Source organism: Mustela lutreola, chromosome 3 (genome assembly GCF_030435805.1).
Source record: "Mustela lutreola isolate mMusLut2 chromosome 3, mMusLut2.pri, whole genome shotgun sequence".
NCBI lineage: Eukaryota > Metazoa > Chordata > Mammalia > Carnivora > Mustelidae > Mustela > Mustela lutreola.
The window spans coordinates 81,418,903-81,442,039 of record NC_081292.1 but is presented as its reverse complement, the minus strand read 5'-3'; the positions used below and the strand labels follow the sequence as shown (position 1 = coordinate 81,442,039).

General features: G+C 35.8%; 1 protein-coding gene across 3 annotated transcripts in view; it reads right to left on the bottom strand.

Annotated features, from left to right (window-relative positions):
• Positions 1 to 1,376: 1,376 nt before the first annotated feature.
• PXDNL (peroxidasin like) overlaps positions 1,377 to 23,137 on the bottom strand; it is a 520,865-nt gene continuing 499,104 nt past the window's right edge. For all 3 annotated transcript variants that reach the window (XM_059166462.1, XM_059166463.1, XM_059166464.1), the window contains 2 exons: positions 3,669 to 3,782; positions 1,377 to 2,966 (listed from right to left, as the gene is read on the bottom strand). In XM_059166462.1, coding sequence (XP_059022445.1) covers positions 2,835 to 2,966; positions 3,669 to 3,782 — 246 coding nt within the window. In that variant the 3' untranslated portion in view covers positions 1,377 to 2,834. The remainder of the gene's footprint in view (positions 2,967 to 3,668; positions 3,783 to 23,137) is intronic.

Here is a 23,137-nt window from a genome sequence, read left to right as displayed (position 1 = left end):
CATGACATTGGGCAAGGGGTGTTTGTAGCAATTACAGTTCATAAGTCTATATTAAAATCATTTCACAATTAAAAAAACAAAATTTCCTTACCAAAATTCCCAACAAATTTTCTTAAACAGGTAAACTAAAGCTCAGTTTTAAATATTGTTATTTGCCTCCTGTAACCATTAAAGACTGTTTATCAGGTAAATGTTCTATTTCTAATTGCCAGTCTCAAATAAAAGCTGTCTATACCCCTTCAACTACATGTCATGTAGCTCTGCGTGCAATGTGGCCACTTATGTATAGAAGGTACACAGTATACATTAAAGAGCCCCTGAAAAAAAGGAGCTATTTGTCTACCTTTTCACACATCATACATCGTGTCTAAAAAACTTTGCTTTTCTTTAGCAGACAAAATCAGGGAAAGAGTTAGTCCAAGAATGCTTTCATCTTCATTATGTCTACCTCTTCATGGATACTGCCTTTGCCCAGATCAGAAAAGTGTCACATGTAAAAAACATTTAATTTTACCTCAAGCAGATTTCATAGCAGAAAATAATATATCAAATATTGTTAACAAATATATTTGGATTTTCAATGTTTTAAGCTTCTTTGGAAAAAAAAATCACTAAGGAAGAAACATCATTAGTGCATAGAAAATGTATTGAAGAATACACACACACATAAACACACACATACAAAACTGGAAATAACATTTGCATTTGGACTGCAGAAATGGAATACAAAGGTTTCTATATCTTTAGGAAATACTTGAAATTTTTATTATGCACAATATTACTTTCAAAAATGAAACATTTTAAAAAGCACAAATTAATGAAATACAAATAAAATGAATAAAGCAGAAGGTAATCTGTATGATGATATTATAATCATATTTGTAAAGGTGAGTGAATTTTCAAATCGTCAATTGACAGACAAGATTTCAAGTCCCCATGTTCCATTTTAAATGATAATTTGATTCTGTTATTTTGATAACTGCTTGTGTTTAATGAGCCAAAGATACTGACCAGGTGACATCCAAATTTAACATGTGGTCAGTGTATCATCATATGAGATATCATATAGGTCTTGCTTAAACTTAGGTAAAATGATCAAATGACAAATGAGTATGATGAGAAACCTGAACTATTACATGTGTTATTGTCATTTGCAGTATGTTTGCTGTAGGTTCAGAGGAACCAATTATACTTCCATGAGGTTTAGCTTCATTTCACTTTGTTGTGTTTTGAAAGGTTCCCAAATATCAAGCTTTGGGGACTTATTAAGTTTTGTCTTTAAAAATGAATACAATTAGAAATTCTTTTGGACTTAAAAATGCATCAAACAGGGCTCAGTCGTTAAGCATCTGCCTTTGGCTCCAGTCGTGTCCCCGTGTCTGGCTCCCTGCTTGGTGGAGAGGGGGACCTGCTTCTCCCTCCCCACTTCACCTGCTTATCTTCCCTATGTGTCTCTCTGTGTCAAATGAGTAAGTAAAATCTTTAAAAAAAAAAAAATTAAACATCAAACTTTTAGAGCATATTGTTTTGTCCTTAAACTTTTTAGTAAAAAATTATTTTGAATCTTAGGAGGGAATCACCAATACATTTTTAAAATAATAACATTATTATCAAACTCTGAAAACATCTTTCCTCACTCATAATATTAAAACCATGAAAATATTTCCACTATAATGAATACTGCATTTTACATAATGCTTCTAAATATTGGGAGATTGTGCCCGGTGTGAAATGTTTATTTTGTAATTGGAAAACAGTAGTGTTATCACCCTGAGAGCCCCTTTGGGCAGGACACTACATGAAGTCTCTTCAAAGTCCTGCAACAAAGAATTTCTTAAAGAAATCTACCAAAAACTGCAAACAACCCCAAGTACTGTGGCTGTACCTTTTAAAAAAAGAATTTACTAAGTGAAACCCACCTAATTTACTAAATACTCAATTCCGAATATAACTAACCTATTGTCTATTGGATTGTATTTTAAATGCTATAACAGAGTGCCAAAATTAGAAGAAACCTCGTAACAATATATTTTGTTTAAGTCAAAAGCATTTCCAATTCTTCTGATAGTAAATTCATATTGTTCCTGGGAATTGCTCAGACTTGGTAAATTTCAATTTTGACATTTCACTAGTGATAATAATGACAAATGAGGGAAAGGCAGAAATTGAGCAAGGCTCCTTTGAAGGATCTTTCCATCACAGTGTTTGTATTTTCCAGCCAAATGTAAAAATGGCAAACTGCACCAAATATACTTTCACTGAATTTTCCCTCATGCTCTAGAAGGTGGTGCCTACTGATGGTTCAGGTAAATACCTTTCTAGAAAAATCTAGGCATTTTTTTATGTTCTAGATGTGAGAGACGGAGTGGAGTGAGGAAAGCAGCATGGATTACATGAGCCAAAGTCATCACAGATCTTTCCAGATGTTTTCTCTGAATGTAAAACACATTCTGTCAAAACTCCTGGAGATCAGGATTTCTCAGAATTTTGAAATGAGAGATTTTTTTTCCCACAATACTCAGATTTAAAAAAAAATATTGCATGATTATTTTTTTAAACTTCTATGTACAGTATATAAAACCGGTAGCTTACAATAAGAAATATTTCTCACAAGAAAGTAATCATTATCCTCTTTTTGGACTTTAATTTTGCATTACTTCAAGGTGTGTTAGCAAATGAAAAGATCCATACTTTATAGTATGCTGAAGGGTTAAATGAACTAATTTGTTTTAAATCAGTGTTTTCTATGCCAGGAGTGTGACTATAGGTTAAAAGTGCTTCACTGCCTTTTCCTGAGAAATTCCCCCATTCAGAGCTCAAGAGCAGTGAGCTGATTAGTGTTTCTCTGGGGAATCAGCTGGCATTCCTGGGCCTCTGCAAACTGGACAGCAGGTTCCTTTCACCAATTCAAGACTCGGACATGGAGCTGGAGGACACGTCTCTACTACACAGGTGACCTGGCCACTCTGAAAAGCAACATTCAAAGATTATTCCCACGTTTCTTACAGTAAAATTACCTTTTTAAAAATTTCTTATAATATGTAATCTGATTGGTTATCTCAGTATAATAAAAATTACCCATGATATGAGCCTATTTATACATGTAGTTCCTATTAATGCTTTTTTTATACATTTGCATGAAAAAAGACTGGAAGTAGTGGCTTATAAAATGTTACCTCCCCAACCAGAGGGCATGGGGTGTGGAGAGAGGTAGGAGCAATTGGTATCAGCTATGTTCAAAGGACAAACTAAATAAGCTTTTTTTCTTTTGCTGGGTACTATGATAGTGTTTTTTAATATTTACCTAATGCTTTCAGGCAACATTTGTAGTGAGCTTGACTAGAGAATAAGGAGTTGAATTCAAGCCTCATTTCTGCCTTTATTTGTGTGATCTTGGGCAATGCTCAGTAAATGTCCTGAGTGTCAGCTCTCTCAATTATTAGTGAAAATGTGAAAAGCCCATGTCGTATTTAGCGAGCGTTCATGAAATAGTGGCATATTTACATCGATAATCAAAAAGCTCAAAATCTCGTATCAATACCTTGACTTTAAAAATATGCCTAGAATTTTTTCACAAAATGAACACATTTTTCTCTTTTGAATTTTTCAGGTATGTCTCAACTGGCAGGCTAGCAGAAGTAAAACAGGAGGCAGAAGTTGGCCTATACCTTACACATACAGCTAACGCAGTCTTCTTTCATCCAGTGCTCATTGTCTTTTCTTCGAATCCCTTTATCATCTGTGCATCCTGCCTGCCTGAGGCGTGCCTCCAGCTTGTTTATCTAAAAGAGGAGGTGAAGGAAAGGAAAGTGGGAATTGAAATCGTACCAACAGAGCAGATAACTAACACAGTTTGATGAAATGCTCTCTGTTCTGTAAGTATACACCTACGGCAAAAGAAACTTCAAAGCCAACATAATTTTTCTTAACATTATTTTTTACCCCAAACTTAATTAATCCAAGTCATCTGGTGTCTAAGCTAATAAATAGTTCCTTATATGTTACAAAATATTGAGTATGGGTCTAATATCTGAAACAGGTAAGTTTTAAAAGGATGGAATTAAAATCAAATAAGTAGAATTACACATTTTTAAAATCTTATAACATATATTAATATTAATTCAACAAATCAATATTTTACTTAATTTTGTACTTAGGTTATCATAAACAGCATTCCCTAAACAAATGTTTATTAGACTTCAAAGTAAACAATCCAGGGTGTCAAGAAGCTTAAGACTTAGTGGTATGACAGATCAATAAATCACAGTGCTAAGCCAATTAGATAGTGACAGTATATCAAAAGCAGAAGAAAAGCAGAAGATAAGCTTCTCTCAGTTCTGCCTCAGGAAGAAAGGGAGGCCTCACATGGGAAAAAGCATTTGAGCTGTTCGCAGACATGACAAAATCATTAGGAAAAACAACAAGCAGGGAAAAGGCATTTCAGACAAAAGGGGAAAAGTTTGGCCAAAGCATGAGCACCACAAACAGGTCAGTATCTCAGGAGCATAAACTGCTGGGGAAGGTAAAAGTCACAGAGGAGTGCTTGTGGGAATCAAAGCAGCAAAGAAAATTAGGACCTTGACAGTCCTATAAATTCATTTAGATATTATAATTTCTAGACAATGGAGAAAAAATGCAGTCATCACATAATGGGAATATGCAGACAGACTATTGAAAGCAGAGAAACTTCAAGAAGATTCACATTGGCTCACCTGAGAAAGGAAGAAGCGAGAGTCAAGAAAAGCCTTTGAGCAGGTAGAGGTGTTTGGTTGGTTTGGGGGTAGGGAAAGAAAAGAGAATGCAAGACGATTGCAAAGTTCCAGGTTCATAAGGTGCATGAAGGATGGTGACGTTCACCAAGATATATTCTAGAGGATGCATTACAAAAAAGTAATGATCCATGGAGAAATTAAAGATACTGAATTGAGAGGAATTTTAGAAGGGATGAAAATAATGCAGTTTTACAAAAGAAGAGGCTAAATCCAAGAGCATTGAATGACTCGTGAATGTTGCAGCTGCAATGCTATGGGCTGAACTGTATCTCCTGAAAATCATATGTTGACACTCCAACCTCCAATACCTGAGAATGTGACTGTGTTTAGAGATAAAGTCCTTAAAGAAGTAATTATTTAAAATGTGATCCCTGGGGCACCTGGGTGGCTCAGTGGGTTAAAGCCTCTGCCTTCAGTTCAGGTCATGATATCAGGGTCCTGGGATCGAGCCCCACATTGGGCTCTCTGCTCATCAGGAAGCCTGCTTTCCGCCCCCCTCTGCCTGCTTCTCTGCCTCCTTGTACTCTCTGTCAAATAAATAAAATCTTTAAAAAAAATCAATAAAATGTGATCACTGAGATGGGACCTAATCCAGTGGGACTGGTGTCCTTATGAGAAGTGGAGATTAGAGTCCAGACACTGGGAAGTCTGGGTGAAGATACAAACCAAGGAGAGAGACCTCAGAAGAAACCAACTCTGTCAACACCTTGATCTGGGAATTCCAGCCTCCAGAACTATGAGAAATTAATTTCTGTTGTAAAGCAGATACCACCTAGCCTGGTATTTGTTATGGCTGTGCTAGCAAACTGATACATGCTTCATGGGCTAGGGCTAGATCCCATATTTTCAAAAGAACTTTCTAGTGTATATCTAAGAATCATTATGCTTTTATCTTCTAGTGAATGTTCCTTTCAGATTCTCTGAACTCTGTTATTTGGTTGGAAATGATAAAATAATTTCAAATACTTGACCATGATTATTTGTATGTCACAGAAATTACTGTGCCCAAGAATAATTTGGAGACAAACAGTAGACCTGGAGACAAACAGTAGACCAGACTGGATGACTTAAAGACCATAAAAGCAATGATTTATTTTTAAATGGTTACTGAACACATGCTGTTTGTCAGCTAGTCCTAAGGGAGACTACAGTGATAAACACTCCTGGGTTTTTATTCTTAGGGAGACTGCAGTGTGGTAGGGGAGAATGAATTTCTGCAAAAATAAATATGATACAAGCCCAGATGTTGTATGCTATAAGAGTATATACACAATGATACAGAATTTCAAGGGAAAATAATAATTTTTAGATAAATGGAGTAGAAAAGGGAATAATCAGGGAAGAATTTACAATTTAAATAGCACTTGTGCTAGGCCTTGAATAAAGATGGCATTTGGTCATGGTAGTTTTGGTAGTACATTTCAGCTGGAGGGGAAGTGTGTAAAGGAAGTTAATAAAAGGGGAGGGTAAACAGTGAGTATGTAAGTTTGGAAAAAACGAGGGGTGCCTGGGTGACTTAGTCGGTTAAGCATCTGCCTTCAGCTCAGGTCATGATCCCAGGGTCCTGGGCTGGAGCCCCGTGTCAAGCTTCCTGCTTGGGGAGAGCCTGCTTCTCTCTCTCCTGTTCCCCCTGCTTATGGTCTCTCTCTCTGTGTGTTTCTGTGTCAAATAAATAAAATGTTAAAAAAAAAAAAAAGGAACATAGAAAACATGAAAAATGTTATTTGGAAATTAGATAAAAAGATGGGTTAGGAGTACATTTTCCAGAGCCAAAAATACCAATGAACTTGGAATTCACTAAGGAAACAAAATACTGATGTAAAAATTAATTATTTGATTAATTAATAAAATTTGTTGTACAAAATATTTTACTACGTTTGTGTTGAAGTAGACAGTAGGATGGGCCTTTGAGGATAATTTAGTATTACAGTGCCTACACTTCAGAAGTGACATACATCCATTGTTCATTAATTTATTCACTACCCAATAGGATTCATAAATATCCAATATATGCCAGCTAAACATTGATGAATTAAAAGACTAAATCTCTGGCTTTATGTAAGTAGTGATAATGGATACAATGATAGGATAAATTAAAAATTATGGTGGAGGCAGGAATGATAGTGTTTTATAATGACTAGGTGTGGACCGAGTTAGACATTACCTGAGCAGGGTCATGGGTGTGATAAATGAAAATCGTAAAATTCTGTAGACATATTAGTGATTATGGTCTAGAAGAATAAGATTAAAAAACACTTTTATTTCTAAAAATACTGAGAACATGTAAAACATTACTAAAGATGAGTAAGTTCCAAAAAATAAAAAAGAATAAACACAATTCTAAGATACAGAAAAGATAAGGTGGTAACTTCTGTCCTCAAGGAGAAAAGTAAAGAAAAGCAAAACAGACAAATGATAGCAGCACATCTATTTTAAGCTTTGGACACTTAGAGCAATAATACATAACAATTAAGGGAAATAGTCTGAAAACTGTCTATGTATCATAAATGTAAGAGATATAATGCATGATGAAATTTTGTTCTGGAATTAATCTGAGTCAAGAATAAGAGGCACTTTGGTAGGGAGTCAGAAAATATGCTGGACCATAACTTTCCTTTCCCTATTTCTCCATGCACTTATTGCTAATATACAGAAATACAATTTATTTTTTTATATTTATCTTATGTATCTTCTATCTTGTGACCTTGATGAAATTGCTTATTAATTCTAAGAGTTGTCTGGTAGATTCTCTGAAATTTTCTGAGAGGTAACTATATCACCTGAAAATATTTTTCTTTCTTCCTTTGCAATCTGTAGACATTTTCCTTTTCTTGTCTATTGCACTAGGAAGAACTTCCAGCACTCTGTTTAATAAGAATAGTAAGAATGGACATCCTTGCTTTATTGGCAATAATAGGAGGAAAGCATTCAACCATTCACCATTTAAGCCTATTAATACAGCAGGTAACATTAGTTAATTGATTTTGGAGCATTAAACTGGCCTTGAATTCTCAAGTAAACCCCACTTAATTATGTTGTACAATTTTTTAATGTATTGCTATATTATCTCTGCTAATATTTTGTTAAAAGTTGCTGCATCCATATTCATGAGGGATAATTGGTATGTGATTTTCTTCTTTTGCACTGTCTATGTCTAGTTTGGTATCAGATTAATACTATCTTCAAAAATGAATTGAAAGTATTCTCTCCTCTGCTATTACTGGAAAATTTCTGTAAATTTTTCTTTAAATATTTGATAGACTTCTGAACATTTGAAGCCAACTGCACATGGGGATTTGGGGAGGAGATTTTTTTAACTAATAATTCAATTTCCTTGGCAGTTTTAAAGCTATTCAAATGATCTATTTCATATTGGGTGAATCATGATAGTTTGTGTTTTTTAAGGAGTTCGATCTAAGTTGTCAAATTTAGGTCTGAAGAACTTTCCTTCTTTCTTTCTGCCATGAGTTGATTTAGTTGTTGCTTTTCCAGGTTCTTAAGGTAGAAACTTAGATTAATTTTTTAAAAGATTTTTATTTATTTATTTGACAGACAGAGATCACAAGTTGCAGAGAGGCAGGTGTTGGGGGTGGTTGTGGGAAGCAGGCTCCCTGTTGAGCAAAGAACCTGACTCTGGGCTCAATCCCAGAACCCTGAAATCATGACGTGAGCCAAAGGCAGAGGCTTAAACCACTGAGCCACCCAGGCACCACTAGATTATTGATCTGAAAGACATACCCTCTTTTCTACTGTATGTATTAGGGGCTCTAAATTTCCCTCTCTGTGCTACTTTATGCTAATTTATTCTTCATTTTCATGTTTCATTTCAGTTTGATGTATTTTTTTATTCCCCTTGAGACTTCCTATTTAACTTGTCAACTCTTCAAAAGTGCGTTATTTCCTTTCCAAATATTTAGTCATTGTCCTTTTGTCTTTCTCATTTCTAGTTTTGTTATGTTGGGTTCAAAAGGCATGCTCCGTATAACTTGAATTCTTTTAAATTTAGTAAGGTTTCTCTTATGACTCAGAATAAAATCTATCTTGGTACTAGAAGTAGGCACTTGAATAGAGGGAGTATTCTGTTATAGTTAGATTGAATGTGCTATATAAATGTCAGTTAGATCCTATTGTTTGAAATCATTTTTACATTCTTCAAATCTTGCTGACTTCTCTTTTTAGCTATTCTCTATACTGTTGAGATAGGGTTGTTGAAGTTTTAACTAAATAGTTTTGCCTATTTCTCTTATCAGTTTTATTAGTTTTTGCTTCATATATTTCAAATACTTTGCAGTTCTCTTGGTTACTGCATGTATATTTAAGATGTGTCTTCTTTGTGATTGGTTCTTTCAGCATTGTATAATTGTCCTTGGTAATACTTCCTCTGAAATCTATTTTATCCAAAATGAATTTAGCCACTCTTGCTTTAATTTAATTAATGTTGCATAATATATATTTTTTCACCATTTCACTTTCAACCTTCTTATATTGTTATTTTTGAAATCAGTTTCTTGTAGACAGGTTAAAGATAACCTATCTTTAGCATAACCTATGCTTTCTTAAATAGTTTATTAATATCTGTCTTTTATTTGGTATTATTTAGAACATTTACACTTAATATGCTTATTGATATGTTAGAGCTTAAATATATCAATTTATTCTTTGTTTACCATTTGTTCTGTTCTTCACTTTTCTGTGTTCTATTTCTTGATTTTCCTGATGGTTGCTTTAAAATCCCTGTCACATAATTATAATATCTCTGTCACTTTAGTATTGGAATTCACTGTCTTTTTTTTTTTTTTTTACTCCATTTGAGATCTTTCTGCTTCTTGGCATAGTGAAAATTTCTCTGTTGAAATGTGGACATGTTGAGTATTATGGTATGACTTTGGATGTTATTTAAATCTTATGTTGTAGATGTTTTCTTCAAACTGCTCTAGCAGAAGAAGGAGGGTAACACTGTTGCTGCCATGTGGAAGAAGGAGTCTGTGTCCCTCACTTGTCCTCTGTTGATGCCCAAGGGAAATCTCTTCCTTAATCCTATACAGAGGTAAAAGTCCTGGTTCCCTATTGGGCTTCCATTTACTACCTCGGAGAAAGTAGGTACATATTTTACTGTTCTGCACATGGCCTCCACTGACCACGGGGTGGAGAGGGGAAATGGAGATCTCATTACCAGTGGGAAGTAGTGGAAGTCCTAACTTTCCAATGGACCCCTCTGACATCACCCTAGTGGGGAGGGAGAGGGGTGCTTCATTATTTGGGGGTCAGAGTGGAAGTCAAAGCTCTCCACAGTGACTGTAATCATTTAAAAGAGATGAGAATCTGGGTTTCCTGTTTGGCCTTTTATGGCAGTAGCCTCATAGGGGAGTTATGTTTCCTAATCATAGGCTAGAGTAGATGGACGTCTGGGCTCCTCATTCAGTGTTTGCTAGCATTGTGGTTGTGGGGCCAATGCTTTGTCTGTGTTTTTTGGCTGAGGTAGGATGGTTATTGTCTAAAAGTTTTCCCTAACACTAGGCTGTCTGTTTCCTAGTCTTTGCTTAGAGAGAGTAAGGTTTCACTCAGCCTTTTTTTCCTCTTTACCTATTGTCATTTCAGAGTTGCCAAGCTAGCTACTTAGCTCCAAACTGGGTTGCTGAGGAAAAATCAAAAATACCTAAAACCAGGAAACAACATGTTATTTCTTGAGCCCCAAGGTCACTGGCCAGTATACTTCTTTCTTCTCTTCACCATTCTGAGTCTTTTTATGTTTGTTTATATGCGATGTTTAAGGTTTTTAGTTGTATGTTACAAGGAATAGGCAAAAGCACATTTACTTTATTTTCTCAGAAATAAAAAGTTTATCTTACATAACCATGTAAAATTTTGACTTAAATGACCCCAAAATTATTGTTCTATATAATTTATTAACTTGCTCTGCAAAGTTAATAATTTAATCAAAAGCTTAGCCATCCCATATCACTGCAATCTCCCCAAATAGCTGCTTAGTCAGAGTAGACAATACTGATAATAATATTCTCATTGTTCAGCTGCACACTGGTAGGATCCTTACTTACATGCATTGAATGGTGACCCCCAAAATTTGAAACTCAATGCCCTAACCCCCAGTACCTCACAATGTGGTATTATTTGGAAATAGGGACATCGCAAATGTAATTAGTTAAGATGAAGTCATGCCAGAGTAGGCTGAACTCCTACTTCTATATGAATGGTATCCTCATAAAACGGGTGAAATTTAGACACAGACAGACAAATAGGGAAAATACCATGTCAATATGAAGGTAGAGATTTATAAGACAAAGAATGCCAATGGTTGCCAGCAAACCTCCAGAGATAGGAGAAACACAGGGAACAGATTCTCCCTTATCACCCTCAGAAGGAATCAACCCTGCTAACATCTTTATCATGGACTTTCAGCCTCCAGAATTCTAAGTCAATACATTTCTCTTGTTTAACATGTCCAGTTGCGGTTTTGTTATAGCAGCCCTAGCAGACTAATGCAGTTCTCATTAGAGACTTTCCAGATACAATCTTTTATAGTTTTATTTTTCTTTTAAGTAAAAGAGAAATTCTGGTGATTTGAATTTATAAATCTTGTTTTATTTGGGAATATCTAACACTTAGGAATATCTAACACCTAAAGATACCTTAGAGATAAAATCAGAAAAGTAAATGACCTAAGAACTTAAAATTTTTGCAAATTTCATCCAGAGAGAAAATATGTCCTTTAAAAAGTAGTATTACATTTTTTTCTTTTTGATAAGTTGGGCCAGGGGTTTATCAATTTTATTAATTCTTTCAAAGAACCAGCTCCTAGTTTCGTTGATTTGTTCTATTGTTTTTTTGGTTTCTATTTCATTGATTTCTGCTCTGATCTTTATGATTTCTCTTCTCCTGCTGGGCTTAGGGTTTCTTTCTTGTTCTTTCTCCAGCTCCTTTAGGTGTAGGGTTAGGTTGTGTACCTGAGACATTTAACGCAATTCCTATCAAAGTACCATCCATCTTTTTCAAAGAAATGGAACAAATAATGCTAAAAATTATATGGAACCAGAAAAGACCTTGAATAGCCAAAGGGATATTGAAAAAGAAAGCCAACGTTGGTGGCATCACAATTCCGGACTTCAAGCTCTATTACAAAGCTGTCATCATCAAGACAGTGTGGTACTGGCACAAAAACAGACCCATAGATCAATGGAACAGAATAGAGAGCCCAGAAATAGACCCTCAACTCTATGGCCAACTCATCTTCGACAAAGCAGGAAAGAATGTCCAGTGGAAAAAAAGACAGCCTCTTCAATAAATGGTGCTGGGAAAATTGGACAGCCACATGCAGAAAAATGAAATTGGACCATTTCCTTACACCACACACAAAAATAGACTCAAAATGGATGAAGGACCTCAATGTGCGAAAGGAATCCATTCAAATCCTTGAGGAGAACACAGGCAGCAACCTCTTCAACCTCAGCCAAAGCAAAATCTTCCTTGGAACAACGCCAAAGGCAAGGGAAGCAAGGGAAAAAATGAAAAATTGGGACTTCATCAAGATCAAAAGCTTTTGCACAGCAAAGGAAACAGTTAACAAAATCAAAAGACAACTGACAGAATGGGAGAAGATATTTGCAAACGACATATCAGATAAAGGACTAGTGTCCAGAATCTATAAAGAACTTAGCAAACTCAACACCCAGAGAACAAATAATCCAATCAAGAAATGGGCAGAGGACATGAACAGACATTTCTGCAAAGAAGACATCCAGATGGCGAACAGACACATGAAAAAGTGCTCCATATCACTCGGCATCAGGGAAATACAAATCAAAACCACAATGAGATATCACCTCACACCAGTCAGAATGGCTAAAATCAACAAGTCAGGAAATGACAGATGCTGGCAAGGATGCAGAGAAAGGGGAACCCTCCTACACTGTTGGTGGGAATGCAAGCTGGTGCAGCCACTCTGGAAAACAGCATGGAGGTTCCTCAAAATTTTGAAAATAGAACTGCCCTATGACCCAGCAATTGCACTATTGGGTATTTACCCTAAAGATACAAACGTAGTGATCCAAAGGGGCACGTGCACCCGAATGTTTATAGCAGCAATGTCCACAATAGCCAAACTATGGAAAGAACCTAGATGTCCATCAACAGATGAATGGATCAAGAAGATGTGGTATATATACACAATGAAATACTATGCAGCCATCAAAAGAAATGAAATCTTGCCATTTGCGACAACATGGATGGAACTAGAGCGTATCATGCTTAGCAAAATAAGTCAAGCAGAGAAAGACAACTATCATATGATCTCCCTGATATGAGGAAGTGGTGATGCAACATGGGGGCTTAAGTGGGTAGGAGAATAATCAATGAAACAAGATGGGACTGGGAGGGAGACAAACCATAAGTGACTCTTAATCTCACAAAACAAACTGAGGGCTGCTGGGGGGAGGGGGTTTGGGAGAAGGAGGTGGGATTATGGACATTGGGGAGGTTATGTGCTTGGGTGAGTGCTGTGAAGTGTGTAAACCTGGTGATTCACAGACCTGTACCCCTGGGGATAAAAATATATGTTTATAAAAAATAAAATATTAATAAAAAAAAGAAACAGAAAAAAAGTAGTATTACATTTTATAGAAATATAATAGAAATTATTTTTAGTCTAAAATTCACTAAACACAAAGTATTGAAATCCTAAAGTATTTACTGGAATATTTAACTTAATTTAGACCAGTCCTATTAAGTAGCCATTATTCCTAAAGCCCACTTATTTTGTCATCAAAGTTTCCCACACTGGAAGGGGCTTGTGACATATTGCATTATTTTGTTCACAAAAGTCAACCATCCTCTATAGTGGGCCTTTCTCCATGGACACTTTTGTGGTCACTCTCTCTGGGAGGAGTATTACTATCTCCCAGTGACATCAGGTTTTGTTCTATAACACCCTGGTCAATGGCACATGAGCAGAGCTAATGTGGGTCATACTAAGGAAAATCTTTAAACACCAGTCCCAACAAGGATCTTTTTTCTTCTACCACAAGAGAAGTATTTTCTAGACAGTGATGCTCCTATAGTCTGAGTCTGGAAATTTAAAAATCTATGAAGCAGAAACATAGCTGAGTCCCAAAGAGCAGGAAATATTCATCAAGATCTAGGACATCCTGGACCATAAAGCAATGTTAAGCAACAATAAAAGAATAGATACCATACAAAGTGCACTTTTATATTACTGTGGAATTAAACTAAAAGTTAATAACAGAAATATTTGAGAATTAGAAAACAATTCAAATGATCTATGGATCAAAGGAAGAGAAATAAAAAAGAAATCCATACTTTTAAATAAATGGAAATGAAGATATAACATCAAAATTTGGTAGGTGCAGTAGAAGAATGCTTAAAGAAAAATTCACGGAATCAAATTCATATATTGTAAATGAATAAAGATATGAAATCAGTATTGGTAATTTGTGTATTCTTTCTTTTTACCCTGGTTAGTATCATTAGGGACTTTGAATCTTATTGTTTTTTTTAAAAATCAGCTTTTGTTTTCATTGATGTTTCTTCTTATTTTTCTATATTCAATATTACTGACTTCTGCTCTAAATGTATGATGTCCTTCCTTCATCATATTTAGTTTTAATTTTGTTGCTATATTTGTCTTAGTTTCTTATTTTTCTAGTTTTGAATGAACTAATTCTAGTTTCCAGTAAACTCTTGTTTCTAGAGAAAAGCACATAAAAAAAATACATGAAAGTTATAACAGAGAACTATAAAACTGAATACGAGGAAACAATAGAAAATGAAAACAAAAGCTAATTATTTAAGAAATCAATAATATTCATAAATCTCTAGTGAAACTAAGAAAACATAGAAAATACACAAATTGCCAACATCATAAATAAAATCATCACAACTAACCCCATGAACATCAGAAGGACAAAAAAATTAATAATATAAACTACTCTGGGCCAAAGATTTCATAACTTAGATGGAATAGATCAATTCCTTTAAAGACATAAATTATCAAAAGTCACATAAGAGAGAGATATCCTGGACAGCCTTGTATCTATTAAAAAATTAAATCAACTTAGAAACCTTCCAAAAAAGAAACCACAAGGCTCAAATGGGTTCCCTGGTGCTTTACACCTTGAGAAAAAGTAAAAGCAACACTCCACAACCTCTTCTAGAAAACAGAAGCAAATAGAAAACTTAAAGCCAAAACCAGGTTAAGAAATTATGAGAAAGGAAAACTACTGAATAATACCTCTCATGCATGTAGATGTAGATAGAAGTGGATTTAATCTAACAATGTATAACAACAACTACATACCATAACCCAGTGTGATTTATTCCTGGTATACAAGACTTGTTTAATATTCAAAATCAATTAGTGGAATTTATGATATCAACAGGTTAAAAAGAAATCATAGTTCATAATATCAATAACAAAAAAAAAAAAAGCTGACAAAATCCAACACTCAGCCATGATAAAAACTCTCAGTAACTAGAAACAGAATTTCCACAAGTTGATAAAAAAAAAAATCTACAACATATTTAATGATGAGAGGCAGGGTGCTTCCCCCATAAGACTGGGAACTTTTATTTTCTCAGTATTATTCAAATTTTTAGTCCTAGCTAATGCTATAAGACAATAAAGAAATAAGTAAGTGGTACATAGACATAAGATACAAAATTGCCTTTGTTCACCAATGACACAATTGTCTATGTTGAAAAACCCAAAGAAGCTATAAAACTCTCCTTTAAATGTTTTTAGTATATTCACAAAGTTGTACAATCATTACTACAATCAAATTTTGAAACATTGCATCACCTCAAAAAGAAACCCTATATGCATTAGCAGTCAAGTTCCATTTCGTTTTCCACTCCCCCAGGCTTAAACAACAACTAGTCTACTTTCAATTTCTGTAGATTTGTTTACTTTGGATAGTTTCTGTATCCTTGTGGTATGCAGTATTTTCTGACAGGTCTGTTTCAACTAGCATAATGTTTTTAAGACTCTCCCATGTTGTTGCATGTATCTATGCTTGATTCCTTTCTATGGCCAAATAATGTTCCATTGAATTAAACCACCTTTTGTTTTATCAATTGATAAACATTTGGGTTGTCACCACTTTTTAGCTATTTTGAATAACACTACTGTGAATATTAATATAGAAACTCACATGTGGGTCTGTTTTCATTTCTCATAGGTATATACCTAGGACAGGCTGAGAATTTTCCAAAATCCTCATGTTCTGGTTGGTTTTGCTTAATATTTCTTTTCACAATTTCTCTTTTTCCTCTTACATTTTATCATAGGCAGCAAGGTTAAATTAGAATACACATTGAACACTTTGCTTAGAAATCTCCTCAGTGGGGGTAGGAGTCAAGATGGCAGAGAAGCAGCAGGCTGAGACTACATCAGGTAGCAGGAGATCAGCTAGATAGCTTATCAATCCATTGCAAAAACATCTACAAATCCAACAGCAGACTGAAGAGAAGAAGAGCAGCAATTCTAGAAACAGAAAATCGACCACTTTCTGAAAGTAGGACAGCAGAGAAGTGAATCCAAAGTGACAGGAAGATAGACCACAGAGGGAGGGGCTGGTTCCCGGCAAGCGGCGAGCAACAGAGCACAAAATCAGGACTTTTAAAAGTCTGCTCCAGTGAGGGATATTGCTCCAGAGGCTAAACTGCAGTGAAGCACACATGGGGTCAACGTGGCCCCAGGTCCTGCAGGGTCATAGAAGTATTGGGGGTGTCTGAGTGTCACAGAGCTCGCAGGTACTAGATCAGGGAAGCCAGCTATGGAGACTAAGCCAAGGAGTGAGCTCTCAGCTCGGGGTTACCTTGAACCTGTCGCAGGCTGGGTGAGCTCAGAGTGCGCCCGGAAGCCAGGGAAACAGGACTGACTGAGTGCTTTTCTCTGAGGGCGCACTGAGGAGTGGGATCTGGGGCTATCAGCTCCTACCAGGACAGAGATTGGGAGGCCGCCATTTTCATTCCCATCCTCCAGAACTCTACGGAAAGCGTTTGGGGAACAAAAGCTCCTGCAAGCGAACACCAGTGAATTACTTAGCCTGGCCCCTGGTAAGGGTAGTGCAATTCTGCCTTGGGCAAAGATACTTGAGAATCACTACAACAGGCCTCTCCCCCAGAAGATCAGCAAGAAATCCAGACAGGACCAAGTTCACTTACCAAGGAGAACAGCAGAATTCCAGAGGAAGAGAAAGCAAAGCATGGAATTCATGGCTTTCTCCCCATAATTCTTTATTCTTACAGTTAATTTAATTTTTTTAATTTTATTTTTTTTCTTCTGCTGATTTTTTTAAACTTTTACCCTCTCCTCTTTTAACTTTTTTAAGCTAGTTTATCTTAACAATACCTTTTATAAAAAAAAATAATAATAATCTTTTTTGAACCTTCATTATTATAGTCATGTTTTATCTTTCATTGTATCTAACTTTTTTTTTATACACATAGGGCTTTTTTCTTCTAAAAAATTTGGGGTACAACTTCTAATACATCAAAATATACCCTAAATCTAGCTCTGGGCTTGTTCTAGTCTCCAGCCCAAGCAAAATCTCTCCAATTTCTTTTTATTTATTCTCCCAACCAACTTATTTTATCAACTCCTTTTTTAGAAATTAAAAAAAATTTTTTTTCATCTTTATAGGCATACTCTACCCCTTCATTGTGTTTACCCTTATATATGTTTTTCATTCTTTAAGATTTTGGGAGCTAGTTTCATCTAAGAGACCAAAACACACCAAAAATTAAGTGGGTGACCCTATTCTAGTCACCAATCTAATATATATATATTTTCATTTTTATATTTTTAAATTTTGTTTTATTTTTTTAATTATTTTTCCTGAACTTATTTTTATCCTCTTTCTACCCTCCCCCCCATGATTTGGGGTCTCTTCTGATTTGGTTAAAGCTCATTTCCCTGGGGTCTTTGCCACACTTTTAGCATCTTATTTGCACCTTCATATATTCTTATCTGGACAAAATAACAAGGCGGAAAACTCACCACAAAAAAAAAAAGAACAAGAGGTAATACCGAAGGTTGTGTACCTAATCAATATGGACATTGGTAATATGTCAGATGTAGAGTTCAGAATGATGATTCTTAAGGTTTTAGCTGGGCTCAAAAAAAGGCATGGAAGATATTAGAGAAACCCTCTTTGGAGAGATAAAAGCCCTTTCTGGAGAAATAAAAGAACTAAAATATAACCAAGTAAGTTGAAATAAAAAAAGCTATTAATGAGGTGCAATCAAAAATGGAGGCTCTTACTGCTAGGATAAATGAGGCAGGAGAAAGAATTAGTGACATAGAAGGCCAAATGACAGAGAATAAAGAAGTTGAGCAAAAGAGAGACAAACAAATACTGGACCACAAGGGGAGAATTTGAGAGATAAGTGACACCATAAGATGAAACAACATTAGAATAATTGGGATTCCAGAAGAAGAAGAAAGAGAGAGGGGAGCAGAAGGTATTAGAGAGAATTATTGGAGAGAATTTCCCTAATATGGCAAAGGAAACAAGCATCAAAATTCAGGAGATACAGAGAACTCCCCTCAAAATCAATAAGAATAACTCCACACCTTGTCATCTAACAGTAAAATTTATAAGTCTTATCAACAAAGAGAAAATCCTAAAAGCAGCCCAGGAAAAGAAGTCTGTAACATACAATGCTAAAAATATTAGATTGGCAGTGGACTTATCCACAGAGACCTGTCAGACCGGAAAGAACTGGTATGACATATTCAGAGCACTAAATGAGAAAAATATGCAGCCAAGAATACTATATCCAGCTAGGCTATCACTGAAAATAGAAGGAGAGATAAAACGCTTCCAGGACAAACAAAAACTGAAAAAATTCACAAACACCAAACCAGCTTTACAGGAAATATTGAAAGGGGTCCTCTAAGCAAAGAGAGACCCTAAAAGTAGTAGATCAGAAAGGAACAGACAATATACAGTAACAGTCACCTTACAGGCAATACAATGGCACTAAATTCATATCTTTCAATAGTTACCCTGAATGTTAGTGGGCTAAATGCCCCTATCAAAAGACACAGGGTATCAGAATGGATTAAAAAAAAGAATCAATGTGTTGCCTACAAGAAACTCATTTTAGACCCACGACACCTCCAGATTTAAAGTGAGGAGGTGGAAAACAATTTACCATGCTAATAGACATCAGAAGAAGGCTGGGGTGGCAATCCTTATATCAGATCAATTAGATTTTAAACCAAAGACTATAATAAGAGATGAGGAAGGACACTATATCATATTCAAAGGGTCTGTCCAACAAGAAGATCTAAAAATTTTAAATATCTATGCCCCCAATGTGGGAGCAGCCGACTATATAAACCAGTTAATAACAAAATCAAAGAAACACATCAACAATAATACAATAATAGTAGGGGTTTTTGACACTCCCCTCACTGAAATGGACAGATCATCCAAGCAAAAGATCAACAAGGAAATTAAGGCCTTAAATGGCACAGTGGACCAGATGGACATCACAGATATATTCAGAACATTTCATCCCAAAGCAACAGAATACACATCCTTCTCTAGTGCACAAGGAACATTCTCCAGAATAAATCATACCCTGGGTCACAAATCAGGTCTCAACAAGAATCAAAAGATTAGGATCATCTCTGCATATTTTCAGACCACCAATGCTCTGAAGCTAGAACTCAATCACAAGAGGAAATTTGGAAAGAACCCAAATACATGGAGACTAAACAGCATCCTTCTAAAGGATGAATGGGTCAACCAAGAAATTAAAGAAGAATTGAAGAAATTCATGGAAACAAATAATAAAAACACAAAGTTCAAAATCTATGAGACACAGCAAAGGCAGTCCTGTGAGGAAAATATATAGTGGTATAAGCCTTTCTCAAGAAACAAGGAAGGTCTCAAATACACAACCTAACCCTACACCTAAAGGAGCTACAGAAAGAACAACAAAGAAAGCCTAAACTCAGCAGAAGAAGAGAAATCATAAAGATCAGAGCAGAAATCAATGAAATAGAAACCAAAACCAAACAAAACAACAATAACAAAAAAAAAAAAAAAAAAAAACAATAGAACAAATCAATGAAACTAGGAGCTGGTTCTTTGAAAGAATTAATAAGATTGATAAACCCCTTATCAAAAAGAAAAGAGAAAGAACCCAAATAAATAAACTTATTAATGAAAGAGGAGAGATCACAACCAACACAAAAGAAATACAATTATAAGAATATATTATGAACAACTCTATGCCAACAAATTTGACAATCTGGAAGAAATGGATGCATTTATAGAGACATATAAAGTACCACAACTAAACCAGGAAGAAATAGAAAACCTGAACATACCTATAACCAATGTGGAGATTGAAACAGTCACCAAAAATCTCCAAACAAACAAAAGCCCAGGGCTAGACGATTTCCAAGGGGAATTCTATCAAACATTTAAAGAAGAACTATTACCTATTCTCCTGAAACTGTTCCAAAAAATAGAAACGGAAGGAAAACTTCCAAACTCATTCTATGAGGCCAGCATCACCCTGATCCCAAAACCAGATAAGCATCCCATCAAAAAAGAGAATTACAGACCAATATCCTTGATGAACACAGATGCGAAAATTCTCACCAAAATACTAGCTAATAGGATGCAACAGTAAATTGAAAGGATTATTCACCGTGACCAAGTGGGATTTATTCCAGGGCTAAAAGTTTGGCTCAACATCTGCAAATCAATCAATGTGATACAACACATTAATAAAAGAAAGAACAAGAACCATATGATACTCTCAATAGATGCTGAAAAAGCATTTGACAAAGTACAGCATCCCTTCCTGATCAAAACTCTTCAAAGTGTAGGGATAGAGGGCACATACCTCAATATCATCAAAGCCATCTATGAAAAGCCCACCGCAAATATCATTCTCAATGGAGAAAAACTGAAAGCTTTTCCACTAAGGTCAGGAACACAGCAGGGACGTCCATTATCACCACTGCTATTCAACAAAGTATTAGAAGTCCTAGCCTCAGCAATCAGACAGCAAAAAGAAATTAAAGGCATCCAAATTGGAAAAGAAGTCAAACTATCACTCTTTGCAGATGATATGATACTATATGTGGAAAACGCAAAAGGCTCCACTCTAAAACTGCTAGAACGAGTACAGGGATTCAGTAAAGTGTCAGGATATAAAATCAATGCACAGAAATCAGTTTCATTTCTCTACACCAACAACAAGACAGAAGAAAGAGAAATTAAGGATGCAATACCATTTACATTTGCACCCCAAACCATAAGACACTTAGGAATAAACCTAACCAAAGAGGCAAAGAATCTATACTCAGAAAACTATGAAGTACTCATGAAAGAAATTGAAGAAGACAAAAGGAAATGGAAAAATGTTCCAGGCTCCTGGATTGGAAGAATAAATATTGTGAAAATGTCTATGCTACCTAAAGCAATCTACACATTTAATGTAATCCCTATCAAAATCCCACCCAGTTTTCTCAAAGAAATGGAACAAATAATCCTAAAATTTATATGGAACCAGAAAAGACCTCGAATAGCCAAAGGAATATTGAAAAAGAAAGCCAAAGTTGGTGGCATCACAATTCCGGACTTTAAGCTCTATTACAAAGCTGTCATCATCAAGACAGTATGGTACTGGCACAAAAACAGACACATAGATCAATGGAACAGAAATAGAGAGCCCAGAAATAGACCCTCAACTCTATCAACTAATAGAGTAACTAATAGAGTCAACTAATCTTCAATGAAGCAGGAAAGAATGTCCAATGGAAAAAAGACAGTCTGTTCAACAAATGGTGTTGGGAAAATTGGACAACCACATGCAGAAAAATAAAATTGGACCATTTCCTTACACCACACACCAAAATAGACTCAAAATGGATGAAGGACTTCAATGTGAGACAGTAATCCATCAATATCCTTGAGGAGAACACAGGCTGCAACCTCTTTGACCTCAGCCACAGCAACTTTTTCCTGGGAACATTTCCAAACACAAGGGAAGCAAGGGCAAAAATGAACTATTGGGATTTCATCAAGATCAAAAGCTTTTTCACAGCAAAGGAAACAGTTAACAAAACCGAAAGACAACTAACAGAATGGGAGAAGATATTTGCAAATGACATATCAGATAAAGGGCTAGTATCCAAAATCTATAAAGAGCTTAGCAAACTCAACACCCAACAAACAAATAATCCAATCAAGAAATGGGCAGAGGACATGAACAGACATTTCTGCAAAGAAGACATCCAGATGGCCAACAGACACATGAAAAAGTGCTCCACATCCTTCAGCATCAGGGAAATACAAATCAAAACCACTATGAGATACCACCTCACACCAGTCAGAATGGCTAAAATTAACAAGTCAGGAAATGATAGATGCTGGTGAGGATGCAGAGAAAGGCAAACCCTCCTACACTGTTGGTGGGAATGCAAGCTGGTGCAACCACTCTGGAAAACAGCATGGAAGTTCCTCAAAAAGTTGAAAATAAAGCTACCCTATGACCCATTAATTGCACTACTGGGTATTTACCCTAAAGATACAAACATAGTGATCCGAAGGTGCACGTGCACCCGAATATTTATAGCAGCAATGTCGACAATAGCCAAACTATGGAAAGAACCTAGATGTCCACCAACAGATGAATGGATAAAGAAGAAGTGGTATATATACACAATGGAATACCATGTAGCCATCAAAGGAAATGAAATCTTGCCATTTGCAATGACGTGGATGGAACTAGAGGGTATTACACTGAGCGAAATAAGTCAATCAGAGAAAGACATCTATTATATGATCTCCCTGATATGAGGAGGTGGAGATGCAATGTGGGGTGTTTGGGGGGTAGGAAAAGAATAAATGAAACAAGATGGGATCGTGAGGGAGACAAACCATAAATGACTCTTAATCTCACAAAACAAACTGAGGGTTGCTAGGGGGAGGGGGGTTGGGAGAGAGGGGTGGGTTTATGGTCATTGGGGAGGGTATGTGCTATGGTGAGTGCTGTGAAGTGTGTAAACCTGGCGATTCACAGACCTGTACCCTTGGGGATAAAAATACATTATATGTTTATTAAAAAAAAATAGTAAATTAAAAAAAAAAAATCTTCTCAGCTAAATTTCCAAGGTCATCACTCACAGGTTCTGTGTTCTACAAAACACTAGAGATAATTCACTCAAGTTCTTTGCCACCTATAACATGGATCAGCTTTTTCTTCAATGTCTAATAACATGTTCCTTATTTCCATCTGAAATTTTATCAGAAGTACTTCTAACATCATATCCCTGCCAAAAATCTCTCCAACACAATCTAGAC